The 20,965-nt window shown below is 40.1% G+C and overlaps 1 protein-coding gene across 2 annotated transcripts in view; it reads right to left on the bottom strand.

The window, feature by feature from the left end:
* whrna (whirlin a) overlaps positions 1–20,965 on the bottom strand; it is a 243,752-nt gene that overhangs the window by 57,389 nt on the left and 165,398 nt on the right. For both annotated transcript variants that reach the window (XM_049604182.1, XM_049604183.1), the window contains exons 4-5: positions 17,678–17,886; positions 11,069–11,105 (exon numbers count right to left, since the gene is read on the bottom strand). In XM_049604182.1, the coding sequence (XP_049460139.1) occupies positions 11,069–11,105; positions 17,678–17,886 (246 nt within the window). The remainder of the gene's footprint in view (positions 1–11,068; positions 11,106–17,677; positions 17,887–20,965) is intronic.

Here is a 20,965-nt window from a genome sequence, read left to right as displayed (position 1 = left end):
CTGAACTGGGCTATAGTCTAGGGTGGTTCTCAACCATGGGTCCTGGAAGAAGTTCCAGGAGGTCCCCAAAAATGGGGAATAGTTTATTTTCACTATTTAATCCACTACAGAAGTGAACCCAGTATGTGTAGGAGTGACAAGAGTGACTATTCTGATTGAAGGTTTCACCTCCATGCTTATCTCCTCAACTGTACTTGACAACTGGTCTGGTCTTAATCCCATTCAGCATCCAAAATCTTTTGAGATAGGGGTCAATGAAGCAAAATTTTATCAAATGTAAGTCCTAAAGCATATCAGTTAAGGGATCCTTGATATGAAAAAGGTTGAGAACCACTGACCCAGGGTGAAGACAAACATATAATAATACATCTCTCAAGAGAATCCAATATGGTTTAAGTTTGTCAGATAATACAATGCTCATGTTGGACACCACTGGTCAAGTAAGAATATGATTGAGTAAATAGAGGCTATAAACACAGAGGCACAGGTGAAGATGAACATAAAATACAACAACCTAGCAATAGACACATTCACTCATACATACAGAAAATGCATACACGCACTACCTCTCATACACACATGCATGTGAACATATAAAATAAAGCATTTAGATGTACATGCACACACGAACACACACAAGGACAATGATGCCCACCACTTATGATTACTGATGCAACAACATGTATGTCATTGAGGTCAGTCTGTAGGACACACGTTTTAAAAGGATGCTCAGCATGGTTCAAACAGCATGACACAAACCAACAATATGATAGTGTTGATACCTTGTAATAACAGCCAGAATCAAAATCACTTCAGTTGCCATGAGGTGTGTATGTAGAGGGATTATAGAGGACAGGAGCAGGTAAAAACTGCTGGTTTGAAGATATTGACAGTGCTACCCATGGAGAAAGGAGGACCGGACACCACTGTGTTACTGACAGACCATCTACTGCACAAATGAAATTTTTCTGCTCTGGTTGTTTGTTCACAGATTTGTTGTTATGTGGCAGTGAGAAACCAAAGAGTCCCTCAACCAAACTGTGTATGAAGCCCCTTGTTTTATAATGAACTGTGTTTTTATGGCTTCAGAAGCTACAGTATATTGTTTTTGATCTTGGTTTTGAGCTGTGATTGTGGCACCAAAACCTGCTATTTCTAGCCAAGCTGATCTTTTCCTAACCATAACCAACAGAGTTTTGTGCTGTCACATAACCACATCACTACTGAAATGCAAAGAAATACAAAGTTTCAACATATCTACTACATAATATGTTACCGAATGGTTGGAGAAATGCACAATGACAGGGAATTGAGTTGCAGACAATCACACTTAGCAACTAGCTGGTGGAGCATTTAGCAGCAAAAGTGCCAAATATTACCTTCAGGAGTTAGTGGAAAGCAAAAACAGATCTAAAAGCGACTGAATATTGGACTTCCATTCACCAGGTGGCCAGAGGCACCACTCCAAATGAATGCTTATGTTGTCTTTTTTTCATTTGGCGCTGCCGTAAGGTCAAGTTTCTAATTTGTCCAATACCTATGGGGCTACTTTGTGTACAGTAGCTAACACTCTAACCTAAGATGGTGACTTTACTAAGCCTACTTAGCACAAGCATATTAACATTGTCACTGTGAGTATGTTAGCATAATGACATTAGCATTTAACTCAAAGCATCACTATGCATAAGTACAGTCTCACAGAGCAGCAAGCATGGCTGTAGACTCTGAAGCTCCATTTCCACCAAGCAGTCCGGTTCAGTTCAGGTCATTATACATTAAAAGAGTTATTTTTGTGTTTCCATGTCAGAGGTTGTGGTTGATACCAATAGAACTGTTCCATTTAATCACGTTTTTTTTACCACAACTCTGTTGAATTACTTAGCAGACTGATCCGATACTAAAAGGTAGGGATACACCGAAATGAAAATTTGTGGCCAAAGCAGAATAAAATTAAACGCTTGGCCGAATACCGAGTACTGAATACCGTTGTTTAGTTTTTCATTAGTTTTTGCAGACGAACCCCCTCCAGATTAGTGTTGTCACGGTACCAAAATTGGGACCCACTGTGCAATACCAGTGAAAGTATCACAGTTCTGAGTAGTATCACAATACCACAGCAAAAATTAGGCAGATGTGCCTTTTGTCATTTATAAAAAGATAAATCACTTTTCTATAATACATCAATGATATTTCAATGGAATAGATTACTTATTGACTTATTCATACTTCAAAAACAGCATCAATAAGTGATTAACATAGGGGGGGATCAAAATAAAATAAATAAATAAATAAAATAAAAATCAACCAGCCACCCTCCTCCCCTGACAAGTAAAGAACAGTCCCTAAAGTGCGATGAGGTTTGTGGACGTTACCTGCCACAAAGAGAGAAATGTGAACGGCTCGTTTCTCCTCTGACACGTCACATTCCTGTGTGCTGCCACAGCTCGGCTGTCCAGGTACTTTTGGGCAGTCGTGATACCAAGAAGAGGATATTATTGGAGCTGGACTTCTCCGTCGCTGGTAAGCCGCTATCTTGCGCCGCGGAGCACTATGGCTGCCGTATTTGACAGGACCTATTCCTGTCCGTGTCTGTGACCCCCGTTCAACCCACAACCGGCAGGATTCGCCTTTCGTTTCTGCTGCTGGTTGAAATCTGTACTCACACACCGTGCTGAAGGATTTACTTTGCTCACATAAAACTATTTTTAGTCGCAAATGCGAGTGCGGTGACAGACGGAGTAAAATATCGCCACACTGCCGACATTTGACTCCGTCCGTCACCACAAGCTGTTTGAATGTGTTATCAAAACACGCCGCTATTATTCGGCCTTGCTTTTGACTTATTCCGCCAAATACCGAATGTGTGTTTTTTTGCAATATTCGACTGAATATATCCGGTTACCAAATATTCGGTGCATCCCTACTAAAAGGTGGAGCTAGATATACTGCAGTCTATTGATTGGTCAAGAGAGAATTGTCACTCTTGCTTGACAAGGACTCAGTGCTGAGTGCAACCCTGTTCCATGGATGATCAGCAAGGTGCAAATGTAGCTCTGCATCACTGGTAAAGACAACACATTCTCACTCCGACCTTGTCACATATCGACATTTGGTCATGGACCTTCCACGTCCAGATACGACATTAAAGGTACCCTGGGTGCGTTGGTTGTTGATGTTCTTGGATGCCATGTCAAGTTCTGCCTGTTACATGCACTGTCTTCTTTCAAAATACACCTGTTTTCACAGGAAATTCACCATTTAGATACTGTCCCTTTCAAAATATATGCACTACGTCAGTACAACAACAGGAATTGACTTTTTTTTCCCTCCATGGTAGGCAACAAAAGGGTGAAAGTCTGTTTGTTGGACCCCTTGTCCCGTCGCGTTTGCCCCTGACACTGCTGAGCACCGCTAAACTATAATGGCTTCCAGACGTGTATCATGCCTTTAACATTAAAGGATGGCTTTTTTTTTTGTCAGTGTCTGACGTCGCAAGTCACCGCCCAAGTGTCAGATTTTGATGACTTCAGAGTGAGACCAGGTTAGTAAAGAGAAAATGCAGCAACAGCTGGATGAAGCAATGGGTAACAACAACCCTGCCTATTTAAGAGTACTGTCTGATGTGGAAACGCTAAACAGATCGACGGTGTAGGTACATGTCTGTCCGGGTTACATACCTGTTCTCAGGGTACTACACTGAAAGTGTTTAGTGGAAATGAAGCTTAAGTATTGTTTATGTATAAAGAAAATTTTAAGGAATACTTGAATCTCTCTGCTGTTTCAGTCACTGGTGGTCAAGGCAATAAAATAATAAGATAATTAACACTGCTAATCTCTAACACTGCTGATTATATATTGCAGACAAAAGTGTCCTCAAATATTTTAGAGTCTGGCTTCTGGGCATTATAACCTTTCTGTCTGGGGTATAAATATCCCTTGAAAAGAGAAAATTCTGAATTGCTGCAATTTGTGAAGTCCAGGGGCACAGCATGTATTGTTCTCATGAATTGTCTTGGCAATAGAGGCTGAACAACTCTCTGTTTTATTATCTGCACTGCCCCGCTCTGCTGTAAATAACAGAAATAAGGGCTGGATAGGGGAGAGAAACTAATTAGTTAACCATTAGTGTTATCATGATGTTGCGTTGATAGCCACAAAGGAAAAGAGAGGAGATAATCTAACAAATATGAGCTTTGAAGCTGATGATAATGATTTCTTTTGAATTTTAGAATTGGCTTGTTCTCCGCTCTCCCCTCATAGAGGCTGTTCTAAATGAACTGTCAGTGTAATGTCTCACACCTGACAGGGCTTTTATGTGAGGGTTCGCTGTTAAACCTGAGTGGATTGCACAATGTCTTATAAAGGTTACTGATTTGCACCATCACCTCAGCTGGGAAATCAGGACAGGCTCAAACCTTATCTTTTTATTTTTTTTATTTTTTTACACATTAGACTGACGGAACACTTGACAGGATTATTTTGCTTGATCACAAACAATCAGCAACGTGGGAGTACCAAAAACTGCAGTTCCTCTAATGGCCACTTGAGGCTGACTAGTAACATACCTCACCCTTTTAAATGTTATTAAGGCTTAAAGTTATGCATCTTTAACACTATCCGAGCCATTGAGATCATGAGATCACTTATGACATAATGCTTCCCTGCCATAGATGCAATATTCTGGCGATCTGTGTTCCCTGTGTCAGAAATAGAATAGCACTGTCGTGTCCAAAAACAAACACAGAAAAAGATCCGCTGGAAACTGGAAGAAGATGTTGTTTACAGAGATGCAGAGATTGTTGCAGACACGAACAAGTTTGGTGGGACAAAATGGGATCTCCATGACGGTGACAGCGACACACAGACAAGACAACCACAGAGAAGAGGGAGACAACAGAACACTGAACGATCACTGAACATGACAACGTGTTCTGCTATACCTATCATTTTCATTTATACAATTCGAACTGACGTGAGGAAATGAGAAAAAAACAAAAAATGTAAATGTGAAATTGATTTTGTTCTTGAAAATCAAAGTCTTTGACAAAAATGCATTTTTCTCAGCTCTTGACCGAAATGTTATTTTTCATGAAAATACACAAATTCAAGTGTCACTTCTTTAGTTTTATGTATACTGTTTACATATTCATAACACAAATTATTAACGCAAAGAGTTAAGGGCGTATTGTTGGTGTAGCTGTTCAGCTGGTGTTGCTGTTTGAGTGTGTTTTCAGTTTATTAAAGTAAATTGTAACATTGTGGTTGACTAAAAAACTTATTATCAGCATTTGTTTGTCCTAAAAAGCTCTCTCAGGATTTGGATATTCGTTTTTCTGGTACGTAAACTTAGTTTTAATGGTTTTGACCTTGTTTTTTTGAAAATTAGCATTAGCATTAGTAATATCGCAGTTACCCATAGACTGTAAGTGCACTATAATAACTAAGCTAGCAGCTAGCATCCAAATATGGTAACTTATGGCTCCATAAAAGGCATAAATGGCAACAGGCAAAATGCCAGACTTGAGGCTTTCAAACCACGAGTCCGCAACGGGTGAAGTCACAGTGGCTATGTCCATTATTTTTTTTCTTACAGACTATGATCACAAATCATAAATGTCATGTAACTAGAGCTGTTGAGGAGAATGTCTAAACGAATTTTTGTCTCAAACTCCTAGCTCTCATTGTGATGCACAGACTCTGAGAGGGCAGATATGAAACCTGTGAAACAAAGACACCAGTCATAAACTGCAACATCAAAGGCTCACATTAAACTTGAAACCTTTGTCACGTCACTTTGATTTCACAGTGAACTACATGGCAGAATTAAGCAGAAATGCCAAACAATCTAAAAAAGAAAAAAAAAGCATTTCCATATAAACAGTACAGGTCCCACACATGATGCTCTCCAGAGGGAAAGTTTCAGAAACACTGCAGAGTTTTGCATGACAGCCATTACTGGTAGAAAATATAGTAAGCCAGTATTTCTCACCCCTCTTTGCTATTCAGTCTTTAGTGTACTTTGTGTTTTTTTAACAGTGTCATCTAGTCAGGTCTACAGTCCCACCCCACAGTTCTGGCAGTTTTTCATCAAGAGACTGGAAAGGAAAGCAATAACCTGTAAATCCTTGGAGAGGATAAAAGCAACCAAGTGGTCATAAATTCTCCGGGCTGACTAGTGGAGGCTGCTGAAGAGTATAAAATGCTTTTTTACACACAACCACCACACAAAAGCTGTATTGCTGCTGGGTTAACAGGTATGAAATCCAAACATCAGGTAATTCATATACAGTTGTAACTGATGTGTTAATGTCGATGGAGAACAATGACAGCATTGGTTATTGGTTCAAATGCTTATAAATGAACTGTACTTATGCATATTGTCTTAAATGATGCATGATGTTGTTATGCACAAAGTTACAGTGGTGCCGTGATTATATACAAAGTCAATGAACAGACACATATGGCATAAGCTGAAGTAAAGATTTGTCATGATGATCACTAGCTTGAGCAAAAGATTCTGGCTTACCATCTACAGAGACAAGAGGAAACAGAACTAGGGAAACTAATGGGAAGAACCTGAGACCCTAGCAAGTTTCACCTAAGACAAGATTTACTGGTTTGTGTTCTGTCCCCTACCAACAGTGTTGGATTCTTTCATGGTCCTTGAGCAAGCAGTGCCTAAACTTAAGCATTGCAAGTAGTTGGCTGTTTCAACTCATCTCGTCACGAATCCCTGGTCTGAACTTGGCTCAACAGACCTTAACCACAGAGTTTGTTGTTAAGATATATGAAGATTTGTTGGTTTGTTGAGTAGATTTGGCAGCCTGCATGGAAAACACACTGCAACATCTATTGTATGCATATTGTATAGCCCCCTTTATCCCAGAGCTGCTGATAAGGGAGCTCCTTAAACAATCCATCTTATTTTTTCCAACTGAAAAGGGCACCTTTGACAAAGAGTGCAAACTGTTAATGCATTGTACGGCTAACAGGTTAAAACAAAGTCTATAAATTACATTCAAACTCTCTTAGCATATAGCGGCTCACCTTGTAGGATGTGCATGTACAACGGCTGCATACTTCCAACAGCAGCCAGTATTTGAGTCCAACCCAGGGCCCTTTGCTGCATGTTATCCCCTCTCACACACCCTTTCCTGTCACACTTCACTCACACTATCAAATAAAGGCTAAAAGCCATGAAAATAATCTTTTAAAATCCTGAACAAATCATTTTAAACAACTCTTTTTAGTGTCCAGTATGTACTGGGTCAGCCTGTCAAACATCTGAGCGCTCATGAATCCTGACTTTTCCCATTTGCTATTGTCATAGGTTACTGCCCATGCTGCCTGTTACGGTAAGTGACTGAGAAGCAACTGGACTCTAGTCACCTCTGCCAGTCAAGGCCAATGGTGCGTTTACATGCCATTTGAATGGTTGTTCTTCTAACTTTGGTGTGTTCATGAGCTTTAGGTTGTAATGTAGAAACAACAGGGACACTACAAAGAAGATTTGTTGGATTTTATTGCTCACAGCGTTTAAACATGGTAATAGGTAATAATGAGCGACAGACCATTAGGCAGTGATGTTTCTGTATCATCCTACTGAGCTTACATTGCTTACCTACATACATGTGTGATGCTGAATCAATGCATTAGAATGAATATTTTGTCTCTTAGATATTACATAATGACTAGTAACAGATTTAAGAGAAGTTTTGTTGGGGGGTAGCACCAGCTGTCAAACGTGCATGCCAGGGAGAAACTGACACCACATTCTGCACACAGTTTGAAAACTCAAAAGGTTCAATACATTTACATGTATCAACTCAAAGGCACCGATCCTCTGAAAAGAATCGGTCCACCCATCACTACTTTGCACCCAAGTCTGAAGGAAATGTTTTCCTCTACCTCCCACATCCACCGTCTCCTTCTTTGTTGTTTCTCAGAGCAGTACATTGCCTCCCCTCTCTGTCAGGAAAAGACTGTCCATCAGAACCCCCATAATGAAAAGTGAGCTCTCCCTCCTGCTTGCCCCCTTTCTTTCTCTCCCGTCAGCTGCTGTCTCCTCCAACTTTCCTCTTATTTCTCCATTCCAACACAATCTATCTCTTGCTTTGCAAAGTCACAGCCAAAGTCAACGGTAAGAACAGAAGAAGTACCGTATGGTGAGTGAGTTAAGGACAGATTCGTGGTACAGAGCAAAAACAAAAAGCCTGGTTTTGCTGATGGGGTGTGTTTGATTGTCTTGGGGGTACTGATGATGTCAAAATAGTATAGTATGTGGATTTGGTGAGTGTAAAGTAACTAGTTTGGGATTTTAATGCTTGGGGGTTAATCCCTAAAGACGAAAACATTAGATCTTATGGATACAATCAAATGTAAAACCCAAGGTGATCTGTTTAGCTCACTTCTGGTCTGTGCTGCTCTCAGCCTCGATTACAACATAGATATATATATATCAGAGTCTGGATCAAAATATTTCAATCTATAATTGAACTAACATTGGGTGTGGGGTCCTCTTGTAAATCAAGACTTTGAAAAATGGGACAAACACCCAACTGTATTCCTACACACTAAGATTTGCAAGAGCATACTCAGAGTCCACAGGAACACTCCTTACAATGCATGCCGAGCTGAACCCGGTCAATTCCACCTTTTAATTAGGAAACTAAAAAGAGCAATTATATTCTACAAACACCTAAAAACAAGTGACTTCAATTCCTGCCATTACAAGGCTCTCCTCTGCCAAGAGGAGAACATAGAGAGGAGTCCTCTCAGCCAGCTGTTCCTGAGGCTCACCTCCTCTAACAGCACAAGGCCTCAGGACAACCCTCACACAATCCAGTGCCAAACAAATTATAGCTAAAGACAAAGAAAGCTACATCAACTATTGGACACTGGCACAAAGTCCCAAATCAAACTTCAGTGCTAACTGGCTCTAAACAGTACAGACTCAAGGATCACAGCCTGGCCATAGAGACTGGCAGACACAGGCAGACCTGGCTGCCCAGAGAAGACAGGCTATGTCAGCTTTGTCCTCAGAGACAGGTGGAGACAGAGCAACACTTCTTGCTACATATGAAGACGTCAGAACAAAGTAATTCACAAAAACTAAATGTAAACTCCAAGATTTTTAAATACAATCTCTGACCAGACTGAAATGCAACAGCTGCTGCAAGATATGTCAGTGCATGTCACAGCCTAAGAGACAAGCAACACAACAACATATAGTTCATCTCATCACAGATCACACTCTGCCTTTTTATTTACCCCTTCACTTAATGAGTCTTTTTTCCTTTAAAATGTATGTCTATACTTTTGTAATAAAACATTGCTGTTAACAGGGTTCCTACACATTTGGAATTTCAAAATTCCATACTTTTCCATACCCTAATTTCTCGGCATTTTTTTTTTTTTCCAGAGAATATGGACATCTGAGTAAATATATCAGTGTATCATATTTCACATCATATTTAATTATTCTTAATAGGTGATTGTAGCCAAGTACCATAATGGCATGCAAATAAAAACTCAGGTAAGTTCAATGTCTGGGCTGAGGCAAAAAGGTTGGGACTCTGGGTGCAAGCGATGCAGTAACGAGACGTTGGTGTTTTTTCCTTTTATGTGGCTCAGAATCGCCTTCTCCCCCATGTTGGCGATGTCAAACGATTTCACACAAAGCTTGCATCTAACTCTGTGTGTGAATTGGGAATCCTTGGCCAACCAGTATTTATATACGGTATTGTCAAGCCATCCACCCAAAAACTTGCATCTACCCATTGTGAACCACGTGAAACTCGTCTTCTTGTCGAAGGTGCAGTGTTGGAGTGAAACTTGATACCTGGGGGGCTGGAGGAGGGTCATGGGGCAGCGGACTGGACATACCACTTGTCAATCAGGTAAAAGGGACGGTATGTTTTCTGAGACATTTGCTCTCACACAAACTGTGCTTGACCCGGCATAAAACACGGTCCGGATTGATTAAATTATTTTTGGAAATATCTAATTTTCTATTTTAGAAAACAGTATTTTAGAACAGTGGTAATAGTCTGGAAACATAAATATTTTTCCATACTTTATTTTTTCATTTTCCATACTTTTTAATACCTGGAAACTGATCAAATTTATTTCCATACTTTTCCATACTTTCCATACTTGCGTAGGAACCCTGTGTTAATTATTTTAGAATTTTCACTGTCACTGTGCTTTGGCAAAACATAAAAGATGTCATGCCAATAAAGCTTATTGCATTACATTGCTCATCAAATATATTTCAAACTGGGAAAACTGGCCATTATAGAAAACCTGGAGTCCAAGGTGATGACTTTAAACTGCATGTTTAGCCAAAACAACAGTCTAAACCCCCAATATTCTGAATTGGCAATGATTTACACCAAAAAAGCAAAGTGAAGAGCTGAAACCATCATGTTTGGCCTTTAAATTAATTAAAACATCAACTGAATACCAAAATTGTTGTACATTTTTCTGTGGATCCACTAAATAATCAGCTTATTTCATCACTGCAACAATTTCTTTTTTGGTTTGCTGTCCACTTACAGTATATGTTATGACAACAAATAACAAAGTAAATGTGCATGTATACATGTATCAGTTATCACTGATCACTCAATAATCAGCTGCTCTTTAATCCTCATCACTGTTATTACTTTATCAGTGTTTTGACTGACCAGAATTTGGGATTATACATTAATAAAAGGAATAAAAAAATGCTCATGTTTATTGATACCGTGACAATTCATGAGCTTTTCTTAGCCAAGACTTTAAAATGTATTCCCTGTGGGCAAAAGGTGAGACTTGACAGACGCAGCTCAGTCGTTCCCAATCAATGACAAAATCCTGACAAAAGAGTTTCAGTGACACTAGTGACCCATCGTCACTCTTCATTTCCATTTTCTGGGCCAGTGTGGGAGTTAACAAACAGTCAGGTAGCCGGATTGATTTATCATGTCCCAGCAGAAACACACAAACACACACACACGCATAGAGCTGTGTTTAGAGTGCACACACGTACACACACAAAGAGGAAATGAGTTCTTATGAATCTCACCTTTCCTGCTGCGGAGGCTCCTTTGTCCACTGAGAAGCTGCAAAGAAACAGACGACCAAATTAATCACTGAGGGACAATTGAGTCCTAACACATATCTGCGTGCACACACACACACACAAATTCACTTGTCCACATATGCGCACACATGCATTCATATGGATTATATTCATGGACTTTCTTAAAAGAATGCATTCCCCTAAGTGAGGTCATTCCTATCGTCCCAGGGTCCTATGTTCCCCAGCTCTAAGAAAGATGTTCCCTAACGTCTTTGTCTAAATATCGTTGCTGTTTTTGTTGGGAGAACAGTTTCCAAATAACTAACAGCCCAATAAATTAGAAAAAAAAGATATTATGAGGATCAGTGGCGTAATGTAGTTACGTTGGGCCCCAGTGCGCATATCACCTTGTGAGAGAGTGACAAAAAAGTGGCAAGAGAAGAACAGGAGGGTCATTGTATATTATCAGAAAAATGAACAGGGGAAAATAGGACCCTGGGAACATAATACACTTCCATCTCAACCATCATAGGAGAAAATCATGATGCACCTAATACTGCAACAGGTGTCTTATACACTGTCTGAAGTACATGAACACCATGCGTTTCTTTTCCTGTATCACCTCTGTCTGAGCCGTGACATTATGTGTTTTCTCAGTGTTGAATAAGGGGGTAATTTTGTTACACTGAAGATACCTTTAGACTGCACATGCACTCATAAACACATGCACAATGTGGAAACCTACAGTAACAGGTACATTGATGTGCACATACGGCAAGTACACACACAGGAGACCCTCATAATGAGCTTTTAATCATTAAAGGAGAAAAATTTAAGAGTGAACAAGTTATGTCCCCAATTTTCTCTCTCTTGCCTTACTGACACACACACACACACACACACACACACACACACATATTTTGGAGCTATGTTAAAGAGGATCTGAAATATCTTGACAGACAGCTTTTCATCTCTTTGAATACATTTCTCATTTATCACAGGCTGATAAACGCACATTACCACAGATTTTTAAATCTCCGTCATGGCTTTCATGCTTGCTTAGAGATGAGGCAGAAACTGCTGCAGCAGAGGCATTTCTACAGGGAACGGTAAATGTGCGTGTCTCCTAGTCAGGCTTTTCAATAAATGTAAAAGACAGACGTCCAAATGCATGTCATAAACATGCACCAACACACTTGCTCGCTCTCTGCAAACATAAAAGCAAGTGTTTTGAAATGTGTGTTTTCTCAGCCCCACATTCCCGCCCGAGTGAAATGACGCGAGTAGATGTCTTTACATCCTCAAGTGCCCACAAAGTAATAGGCTTTAAATCCATGAGTAAACGCGACAACTCAAAGCGCTGCCTTTGGGACAGAAATAATAAGAAATATATAATTAAATCCGAGTCTGGGAAAATACTGCAGCCCCACCTGCAATGCACATTAAATTCAGCATGGAGACCTGTTTTGGGATTCAAATTCAATTAGCCTGGTTGACTTTTGAGACCAGCTGAGCCATTTATTCTCTCATACTGATTTTTAAAATGTCTCCTCCCTGGCTGCTCTCTTTGTACTGCCAGATAATTGGCAGTCTTTAAGGAAAAGATACTGAAGGAAACACTGTGTGCAGCTCTATAATGGCACTGATTTAAAATATGCAACATGGTAATGACACAAGCAGAAGAAAGCAAATTCTGTATCAAAATATCATTTCAAGGTTTTACACCACTCAGCATTGGAACTCAAATGTTTTTAATATTTGACATTATAAAACACAGGAAATAAATCAGTGTAATAATGGAAGTTATTTCACATAAGTTTATGTAGTATATGCAGCATGGTAAAGACACAGTGTACACAGAGATGCTTTTAAATATTAGCAACATCACTGTGCACACTGTTTATACTGTCATAACCACCCACCTCATGTATATAAAGATACCTGTCACAATAATCATCACATACGTATTCCAGCAGCCTTTGCACTCTGCACATTTTGAGTGCAATTATTCAACTGTATAATATTTTTCAGTATGCGACTTTATGGTGCATATTTCTCATGTTTAATCTTATTGTATTCTTGTTCATTCTATTGATGTATATGTTGTAGTTAAATGTCACACTTCCAGCCTCGGCACAGTGACAATTCACATTTTATTTTCTAAGATTTTAACATCTTAAGTAGTAGTGTTAAACACTGTAGCCTAACTCACATTATATTTTTTTTTTATTGAATGCACATTTTCATTTCTATTTTATTTCATTGATTTATATTTACGTAATTTTATTTCATACTCTCAGTTCTTATAATTCTCTGTTCTTTACACTGGAGCCATTGTAACGAATCACAATTACCCCACAGGATTAATTATTTTAGTTAGTTACTTTAAAGATATAAATTATTAATAAAAATTAAATTCAACTAATAAATGATGACGCACTACTATTAAAGATACACATAGCAGTATATAAAGTAATTAAAATGAGCTTCATCTTTAATCAGCTGCAACTTATAAGTGATAAACACATTAATGATTATGATGCAATAATGTATATTATTCTGAACTGGGTCATTCTGTATCATAGGTACCTTTATTTTGGTACTTTATATATATATTGATGCTAACACTTTTAAACTATTACTTGAGTAACATTTTGAATGCAGGACTTTAATTACATCAGGGTATTTTTACACTATAGTATTGTTACTTTTACTCAAGCAAGAGATCTGAGTAGTTCTTCCACCTTTGTATGTTAACATTAGTTTATTGGAATATTAAATGGATTTTCATTCACTTTTTACCTCCATCCTGATTAATTTTTTTCTTTTTCAGGATATTAAAGAACTGAAATTAAACTTTAATGCTCCATGGGAATTACTATTTGTTAATTTATTTATGACATTTATATAACTTTAGTACAATAAGGACTATTGCATTTAAGTCCCAAATTAAACATAAAAAACTCAATATTGTTCCAGCTTTGTCTTAATGTTCTCGCAGAGAGACACTGGAGTGAAACAAATGAAGACATACAGAGAGCAACCATCTGTTTCTTACTTGCCTCTGCAAGGAACACTGAAATAAGCATGACAGAACATCTCGGAGGGGCAATTCGCCTGGAAATTCATTGTCAATGTAAATGTTAAATACCTTTTATAGCCCCGTATGTTTTGGAGAATCAGAGAGGAATTACAAGTCCTGAGTTGTCGGGCTGTCAGGTTGTGTGTTACCGAGTTGATGAGAAAATGAGTCTGGCATTTACATCAGACTTTAATTTGGTTGTTAGGGATCACATTTATTCCAGGTCATGAGCTGCAGATGAGCAGCTCAGGTGCGGCATTTTGAGAGGAGCGCTGGCATTTTTCCAACAGAGCTGCATATTGCATTTTTATTTTTGCAAAAAAAAAAAAAAAAAAAAGAAGAAAGAGTGAATGGGAGCTCTGCCATCTGACAGACAGACGCCTGATCACATTAGGTGGTTAAAGACTGTGGCATCTACTTTAGTCGAAGACGGAGAGGATGTGTTTTTTTTCTCTGTGTTCTTGTCATTATCTCTGTGAAGTCTTTTCATGCTGTACTGTTCTCTCAAGTCCCAGGCTTCTTTCGTGTGCCAGTTTTCATCACTGAAACTAACAGAGTTTATAATAAAGGATTAACTCTTGTGTGATTGCATCAAAGAGTTCGGTGACTTTGGTAGTCAAACAAGTAGCTCAAAGACACTAACTAATGATTGTTCCTCACTTGTTGGTACCTCCCACACTGTAGCATTTGAACGCCTCTGTGTTACCTTCAACAAAGCAGGTGTTAATCAGATTTAATGATCTGATTACCACATCACTGGCTTTCCAAATGTTATCTTTTACTACTGGGCGGCTAATGCACAGAAAATCGCCAATTGGATCTGTGTGCCGGAGGATCGTAGCAGTCTGGAGTGGGTGAATATGGAAAGGAGCTTTAATGACCCAACTAACTTGGGCTCTTTGGTTTGCGTCCTGCTGCCTATCAATTTGAAATATGCAGGAAACCCTGTCAGTAGAGGTTCATTAAAGATCTGTGTGCAGTGTAGGACCCACTTCGGGCTGAGGCAAGCCTTTTCCTGCATGCAACTTACTAATAATCCATTATTCCCACCCTCACTGCTCGACACAGCGTTCCAGCAGTGGTCCAGGCGGGGCCTGAGCAAGGTGATAGATGTGTTCAAGGATTGCATTGTTATGTCTTTTACTCAGACAGCTAGAGGATTCAATATTTCACAATCCCACCTCTTTCTATACCTTCAAATTAGGGATTTTGTTAGGAAGACTTTTCAGCATTCCCATTCCAAACTCCCTCTAGCTGGCTAGAGGACTGTATTCATGAGAATCCCTCTGAGCATAACTCAATATCCCAAATTTATGATATCCTACTGTCGGTAGCCTCACCCCCCCGGATCATCTGAAATCAAAATGGGAGGATGACTTCAGTGGGAGGATTTCAGTTGAATGCTGGAGGTTGGCTGTGGCTGGGATCCACTCAGCCTCTATGTGTGTCAGACATAATGTTATTCAGTTCAAAGTACTTCATAGGCTTCACCTGTCTGCCCTGCTGTTTTCTGAATTTTTATCCAACCTGTCAGCAGTGTAATGGAGACCCAGCAACTCTTTTTCACTCGTTTTGGGTATGTTTGAGGATGGGATGATTTTGGGACAAGATTTTTGAGACATTTTTGAACATGTGTAAAAAAAAAAAAAAACATAGACCTTTAGCTGCAGTTGGCAATATTTGGTGATGCATGAAGAGATCTGGGTCTCTCAAAAGCCCAGACCTGTACTTTGGCCTTTTCAACATTGCCAGCCAGACGTCTCATTCTGTACAATTTGAAGTCTAACCTGCCCCCTCTTTTGGGACGATGGGTCGATGATATCATGGCTCACTTGAAGTTGGATCAGTCAGTGAATTCCATAGAGAATGGCAACCCCTCCTGCACTATTATAATAATGTCTATACTTCAAAGAAATGCCTGTGTGTGCCTACTATTGTACGGAAATATTTTTTTTCTTCTTTCTTCACTTGTTCGGGTCAATTCTGTTGCTGTTAATTCACTTGCAATACCTGATTATTACCTTCAGTCTATCTTGACGCTGTACATTTTGTACATTCATGTGTATTAAATGTATTTAGTAGTGTTTATCTGTTTTGTCTGTGCAGGCCAGCCCTGAGAAGAAATAGTTTAACACACACACATTACCCTTCGCAAAACACGTAAAATGTTAATGTATGAACTTTAGAGGTGCTGTTGGAGCCGGGTGTCACACCGAAATCGTTGAAATCCAGCACTTGGGCGGTGACTTGCAGAATCAGACACTGACGAAAAAAGCTGTCCTTCAACGCCAGCATGATATGTGGCTGGTTGACATTATAGTTTAATAGCGCGCAGCGGCATCAAAGGGAAATGCAGCAGGACAAGAACAAAAGTTAAGGTGGCGAAAGTCCCAGTAGGGTGAGTGGGAGGGGCAGTGGACGGGTGCAACAAACACCGACTTTCAGCCAGGAGAGTGGCGTTGTCATCCCGTAAGATTATAAAGCCAAACCCTGTTCTTTTATCCTAAAGCTAACCACATACATTAGTTGTTGGAGGGGGAAAAAAAAACGTCAATTCACATTGTTGTACTGACGTAGTGTGTTTAGTTTGAAAGAAGACAATGCATGTAACAGGCAGAACTTGACATGGCCTCCCAGAACGTCAACAACCAGCACACCCAGGGTACCTTTGACGTCGTATCTGGACGTGGAAAGCCCATGACCAAACATCAATATGTGAGGTGGTTGGAGTGAGAATGTGTTGGCTGGTGTGCATATTTTGTTACTGTTGGACAGAGCCAGGCAAGCTATTTCCCCCTGCTTTCACTCTTTATGCTAAGCTAAGCTAACTGTCTCTTGGTTCCATTTTCATAATTAGAGCACAGACATGAGAGCAGTATCAGTATACTTATCCAACTATTGCAAATAAGAGCAAATTCTTAGACTACCACGCAACAGCCGGACTAACTTCCTTAATTTACAGCCAAACAGCAGTTTGACTGTAGTTCATGAACAGTGATTGACAGCTACCTTGGAGACTCCTCTGCTCTGATTGGTTGTTTTTATTCACATGCAATAAGGCTATTAGAAGCACAGCAAGGCAATAGAGTAGGAAGGGGAACATTATCAGTCTCATTTAGTGCTGTGTGAATATAGAGACAGTTTCAGCAAGTTATTTTTTATAAAACTAAAACTCTAATTTCATCTGGCTTGATTTGGGTTTCAATTTATTGATTCATTAATTTTTCTTTGTATCCCCTACATTAGAAAATCCATTTTCATTTTCACAGCCCCTCTGTCGTCTTTTTATTTGTTGCTTTGTTGCTTTTTATTCATTTTGCTTCATATGCTGTGTGCAACTGTTTTAAATTGAAGTGTTCTTGTCTGTGGGTAGTAGAGTTAAAAGGCTATTTGCTTGTTGATAATAATTTAAAACCAAAATAAATGCAGTTTGACAAAAATGGTTTGATTTCTCAAAATGTGATACTTTGTTGGTTACACTGTGGTACATTAACAGTACAAACTAGCATTAGCAGGTTAGGGTAACTCACCCTGCCACGCTGCTGTTGGCGGAGCTCTCTCCAATCTGCGAGCTGGCGATCCACTTGGTCTCACCCACCACTGTCCTGGCGTGCGGCAGGCGCCCCACGTCTTTCACTGTCATCATGAGGTGCCGCGACGACTTCAGGACCCTGACGGCTTCGTCATGCGGGATGCTCAGAAAGCTGCGGCCATTCACCTCCAAGATCTGGTCGCCGACCTGCGTGGAGGGGAGGGAACACAGAGGCAAGGCGGGGGGGTCTGAGCAAGATGGCACGGGTGGAGCAGGCAGAGGCTGTCGCATGCATAGGTTCATACAGTAGGTCAAAGGTCAGACAGAGGTAATGTAACAGATGGAGGTGGTGAAGGTGTGTAAAATGTTTAATGGATCAGAGTGAGATAAGTAGGTTGTAGGTTTCTTGTTAAAAAATTGAGGCTCTCTCAGGTTGGGCAGCTAACAGAAATAATTACACAGTGAATAAAGTATGCTCAGCTCACTGACAAGTTCAAGACCAGAACTGTTTAATATGTAATCGAGAAGACTTTCACATGTAATTTCACATTCTATCAAAGAGCGCAGCCTGGACGCAGCGCCAGAAGGTGTATAATGATGTCCATACTAAACACCACCTTGGGCCGTACCACCTGTCTCCTATAATAAGCTCATATATTGTAGCTTTAACCTCAAGGTCAACCCTCTGAGGTGCATCAGGAACCCTCATGTGTGCTGAATGAGGCTGAAGCACCATCTCAACCTTAGACTGCACCTTTCCTATAATGTGTGCGTCTCCTTTCTCTGCATGTCTGCAAACATGGAGATGTTTTTGCACTCCATGTTCGGGGAGTTAAATGCTGTTAAATGCTTTAACAAGCATTTAATAGTGCTTTAACAAAGAGCTGATTAGCCATTATAATCTGATTCCCAGCATAACAAACCAAATAAACAGTTTTAGTTCCAATACTGGGGGACTCACATGTGATATGGATGATGTGGGTATCCTTTGTGAAAAAACATTGAGCATCAGATATCTAATTTTTTCTGCAATCTGGTATTTCAGTATTTCAGCTTCTGGGCCTTTAATTGTTACTGAGTATTTCCACACTGTGGTAGTATCAAGGTCATAGGTTCCGTTTCAACATTGAGGGTACACATGTGAACCTGGGGAGAGTTTAGAGGTTCTCTGCCAGAAAATTTTGAGCATTAAACACTTAATTTACTGCATTTATATATATTTTTGCATCAATTTGTGCCTTTTCTGCATCAGTTTATTTTTTAATTGTCTTCAATTTTGTCTAAATAAAAGTCATCCAGTACTTTCATGTTTTTATTGGGGGCAACAAATGCACATATTCTAAATATTAAGGAGGATGTGTTCCTCGCTCCCCACAAAATCTATACCAGTGAACAGCAGTGTTGTTAAGTCTTTCATTTCAACCTCTCATGATCTTAATCCACCAAAATTAGCTAAAACAGACGATCGACATCAACAACATTCCCATTGCAAATAGACCAGAGGGGTGGAAATGGCTCTGCAGTAGATGAGTATGCCTTTTGCTTTTTTTACTGTTGTTTTATGTTCAGTGTCACAAATGTGCCAAGAAACAGGGTTAGTGAACAGTAAAAAGCAGCATGGAGCCCTGTGAAAATGTTTCAGTGGTTACTTCTTTTTTTATATCTTTCAAACTTGGTGCCAACTTATTTTGGACGATGTACAGTGCATCCATCCCAGGCCCTTAGGAAGTGCACCGGGCTGTCATACAGTGGAATTACAACTTCTGAGTCTGTCACATGATGCCATTGGGCCAAAAAAAAAATTACCCAATACCCACAGACTTACACTAGGGTGACCATATTTTCATTCATTCATTCATCTTCTAACCGCTTCATCCTCTTGAGGGTCGCGGGGGGGCTGGAGCCTATCCCAGCTACATCGGGCGAGAGGCAGGGTACACCCTGGACAGGTTGCCAGACTATCGCAGGGCTGGTGACCATATTTTGATTTCCAAAAAAGAGGACACTCGGCCCGGCCATGAGATAGCCTATACTTAAATGATACTCGCAGTTTACTCAAAGATGCCTTATAATTTTTATATATTTAAAGTTTATATGTATGGATAGAAAATTAAGTTATATTACAAAATAATATCTCTCAAAGACAGAAATTCAGATAGGCCCCTATAGATAAGGGACACATACACACACACTAGAGTGTGGCTACCCGATCCGAGCCCGACGGGTCCCGACGGTAGGCCTACCCGACGGGTCAGGCCGGGTTCCGTCAAAAACGTATAAATTGTATTCGGGCTCGGGTCGGATTCGGTCAGCTTTCATTGAAAATGTAGTGTAAAAATGAATAAAATCCTATTGTCTGTCCTGTTTATTGCTTGGGGACTGTTATTTACGTGACAACACCTGAACATAACACACACACACACACACACACATTGGCTGTTTGTTTCTACCTCTCCCCTCGCTGGAACCCTCGGACCTCCCGCCGCCCGCCTCCACCTTGATTAAACGCTGAAAATAAAATAAAAGAGGGAGACAGGTTTTTCCTATTTTATCTTATTTTGTTATATTTCTCCCTCTCCCCTCGCTCGAAGCATCGGACCTCCCGCCTCCCACTCCCGTCTCAAACACGAAGGTCTCCCTCTCCGCGGAGCACCGACGGCGCACGCCCGGCTTGTTAAATAGCCTGTAACCACTGTGTGACACAAACTCAGTGCTTTAGTAATTAAATAATGTTGGGCTCGGTTCGGTTTCGGACATAAGACAGAATGACTGTCGGGTTCTCTCGGACTCGGTTGGGTTCAGACAGAAATATGCGGCCCCTGCCGCACTCTAACACACACACACACACACACACACACACACACACACACACACACACAGGAAAACCGGACATTATCATCAATTTATAAACACCCCCCAGACACTCCGGACAGGACGTGAAAAGTGGACATGTCCGGGCAAAAGAGGACATTTAGTCAGCCTAACTTACACTGTGAAATAGATGTCTGTATGTACGTGGATACATTTTTTTGAGTGTGACAACCCCTGCAAAATGGCTCCTTTTACTATCAGAACTTGATCCATTCAGTTCAATAACATTTGTAAAGTCTAGAATAGCCACACAATTAAATCATTTTCATCCCCATTCAAGTTAGCAAAGGGCTAAACCGGAAGTAGCTGGTTGAGTTGCTAGAAGCATCGTGAGCAACCACTCTATGGGCCCAATGACATGGAGGAAGTGCCAAACATTCAGGTAATTTCTAGATGGCAGTTTGACACTTTTGGC

The sequence above is a fragment of the Epinephelus fuscoguttatus genome, linkage group LG18 (genome assembly GCF_011397635.1).
Source record: "Epinephelus fuscoguttatus linkage group LG18, E.fuscoguttatus.final_Chr_v1".
Taxonomy (NCBI): Eukaryota; Metazoa; Chordata; class Actinopteri; order Perciformes; family Serranidae; genus Epinephelus; species Epinephelus fuscoguttatus.
This window is presented reverse-complemented; position numbering and strand designations above follow the sequence as displayed.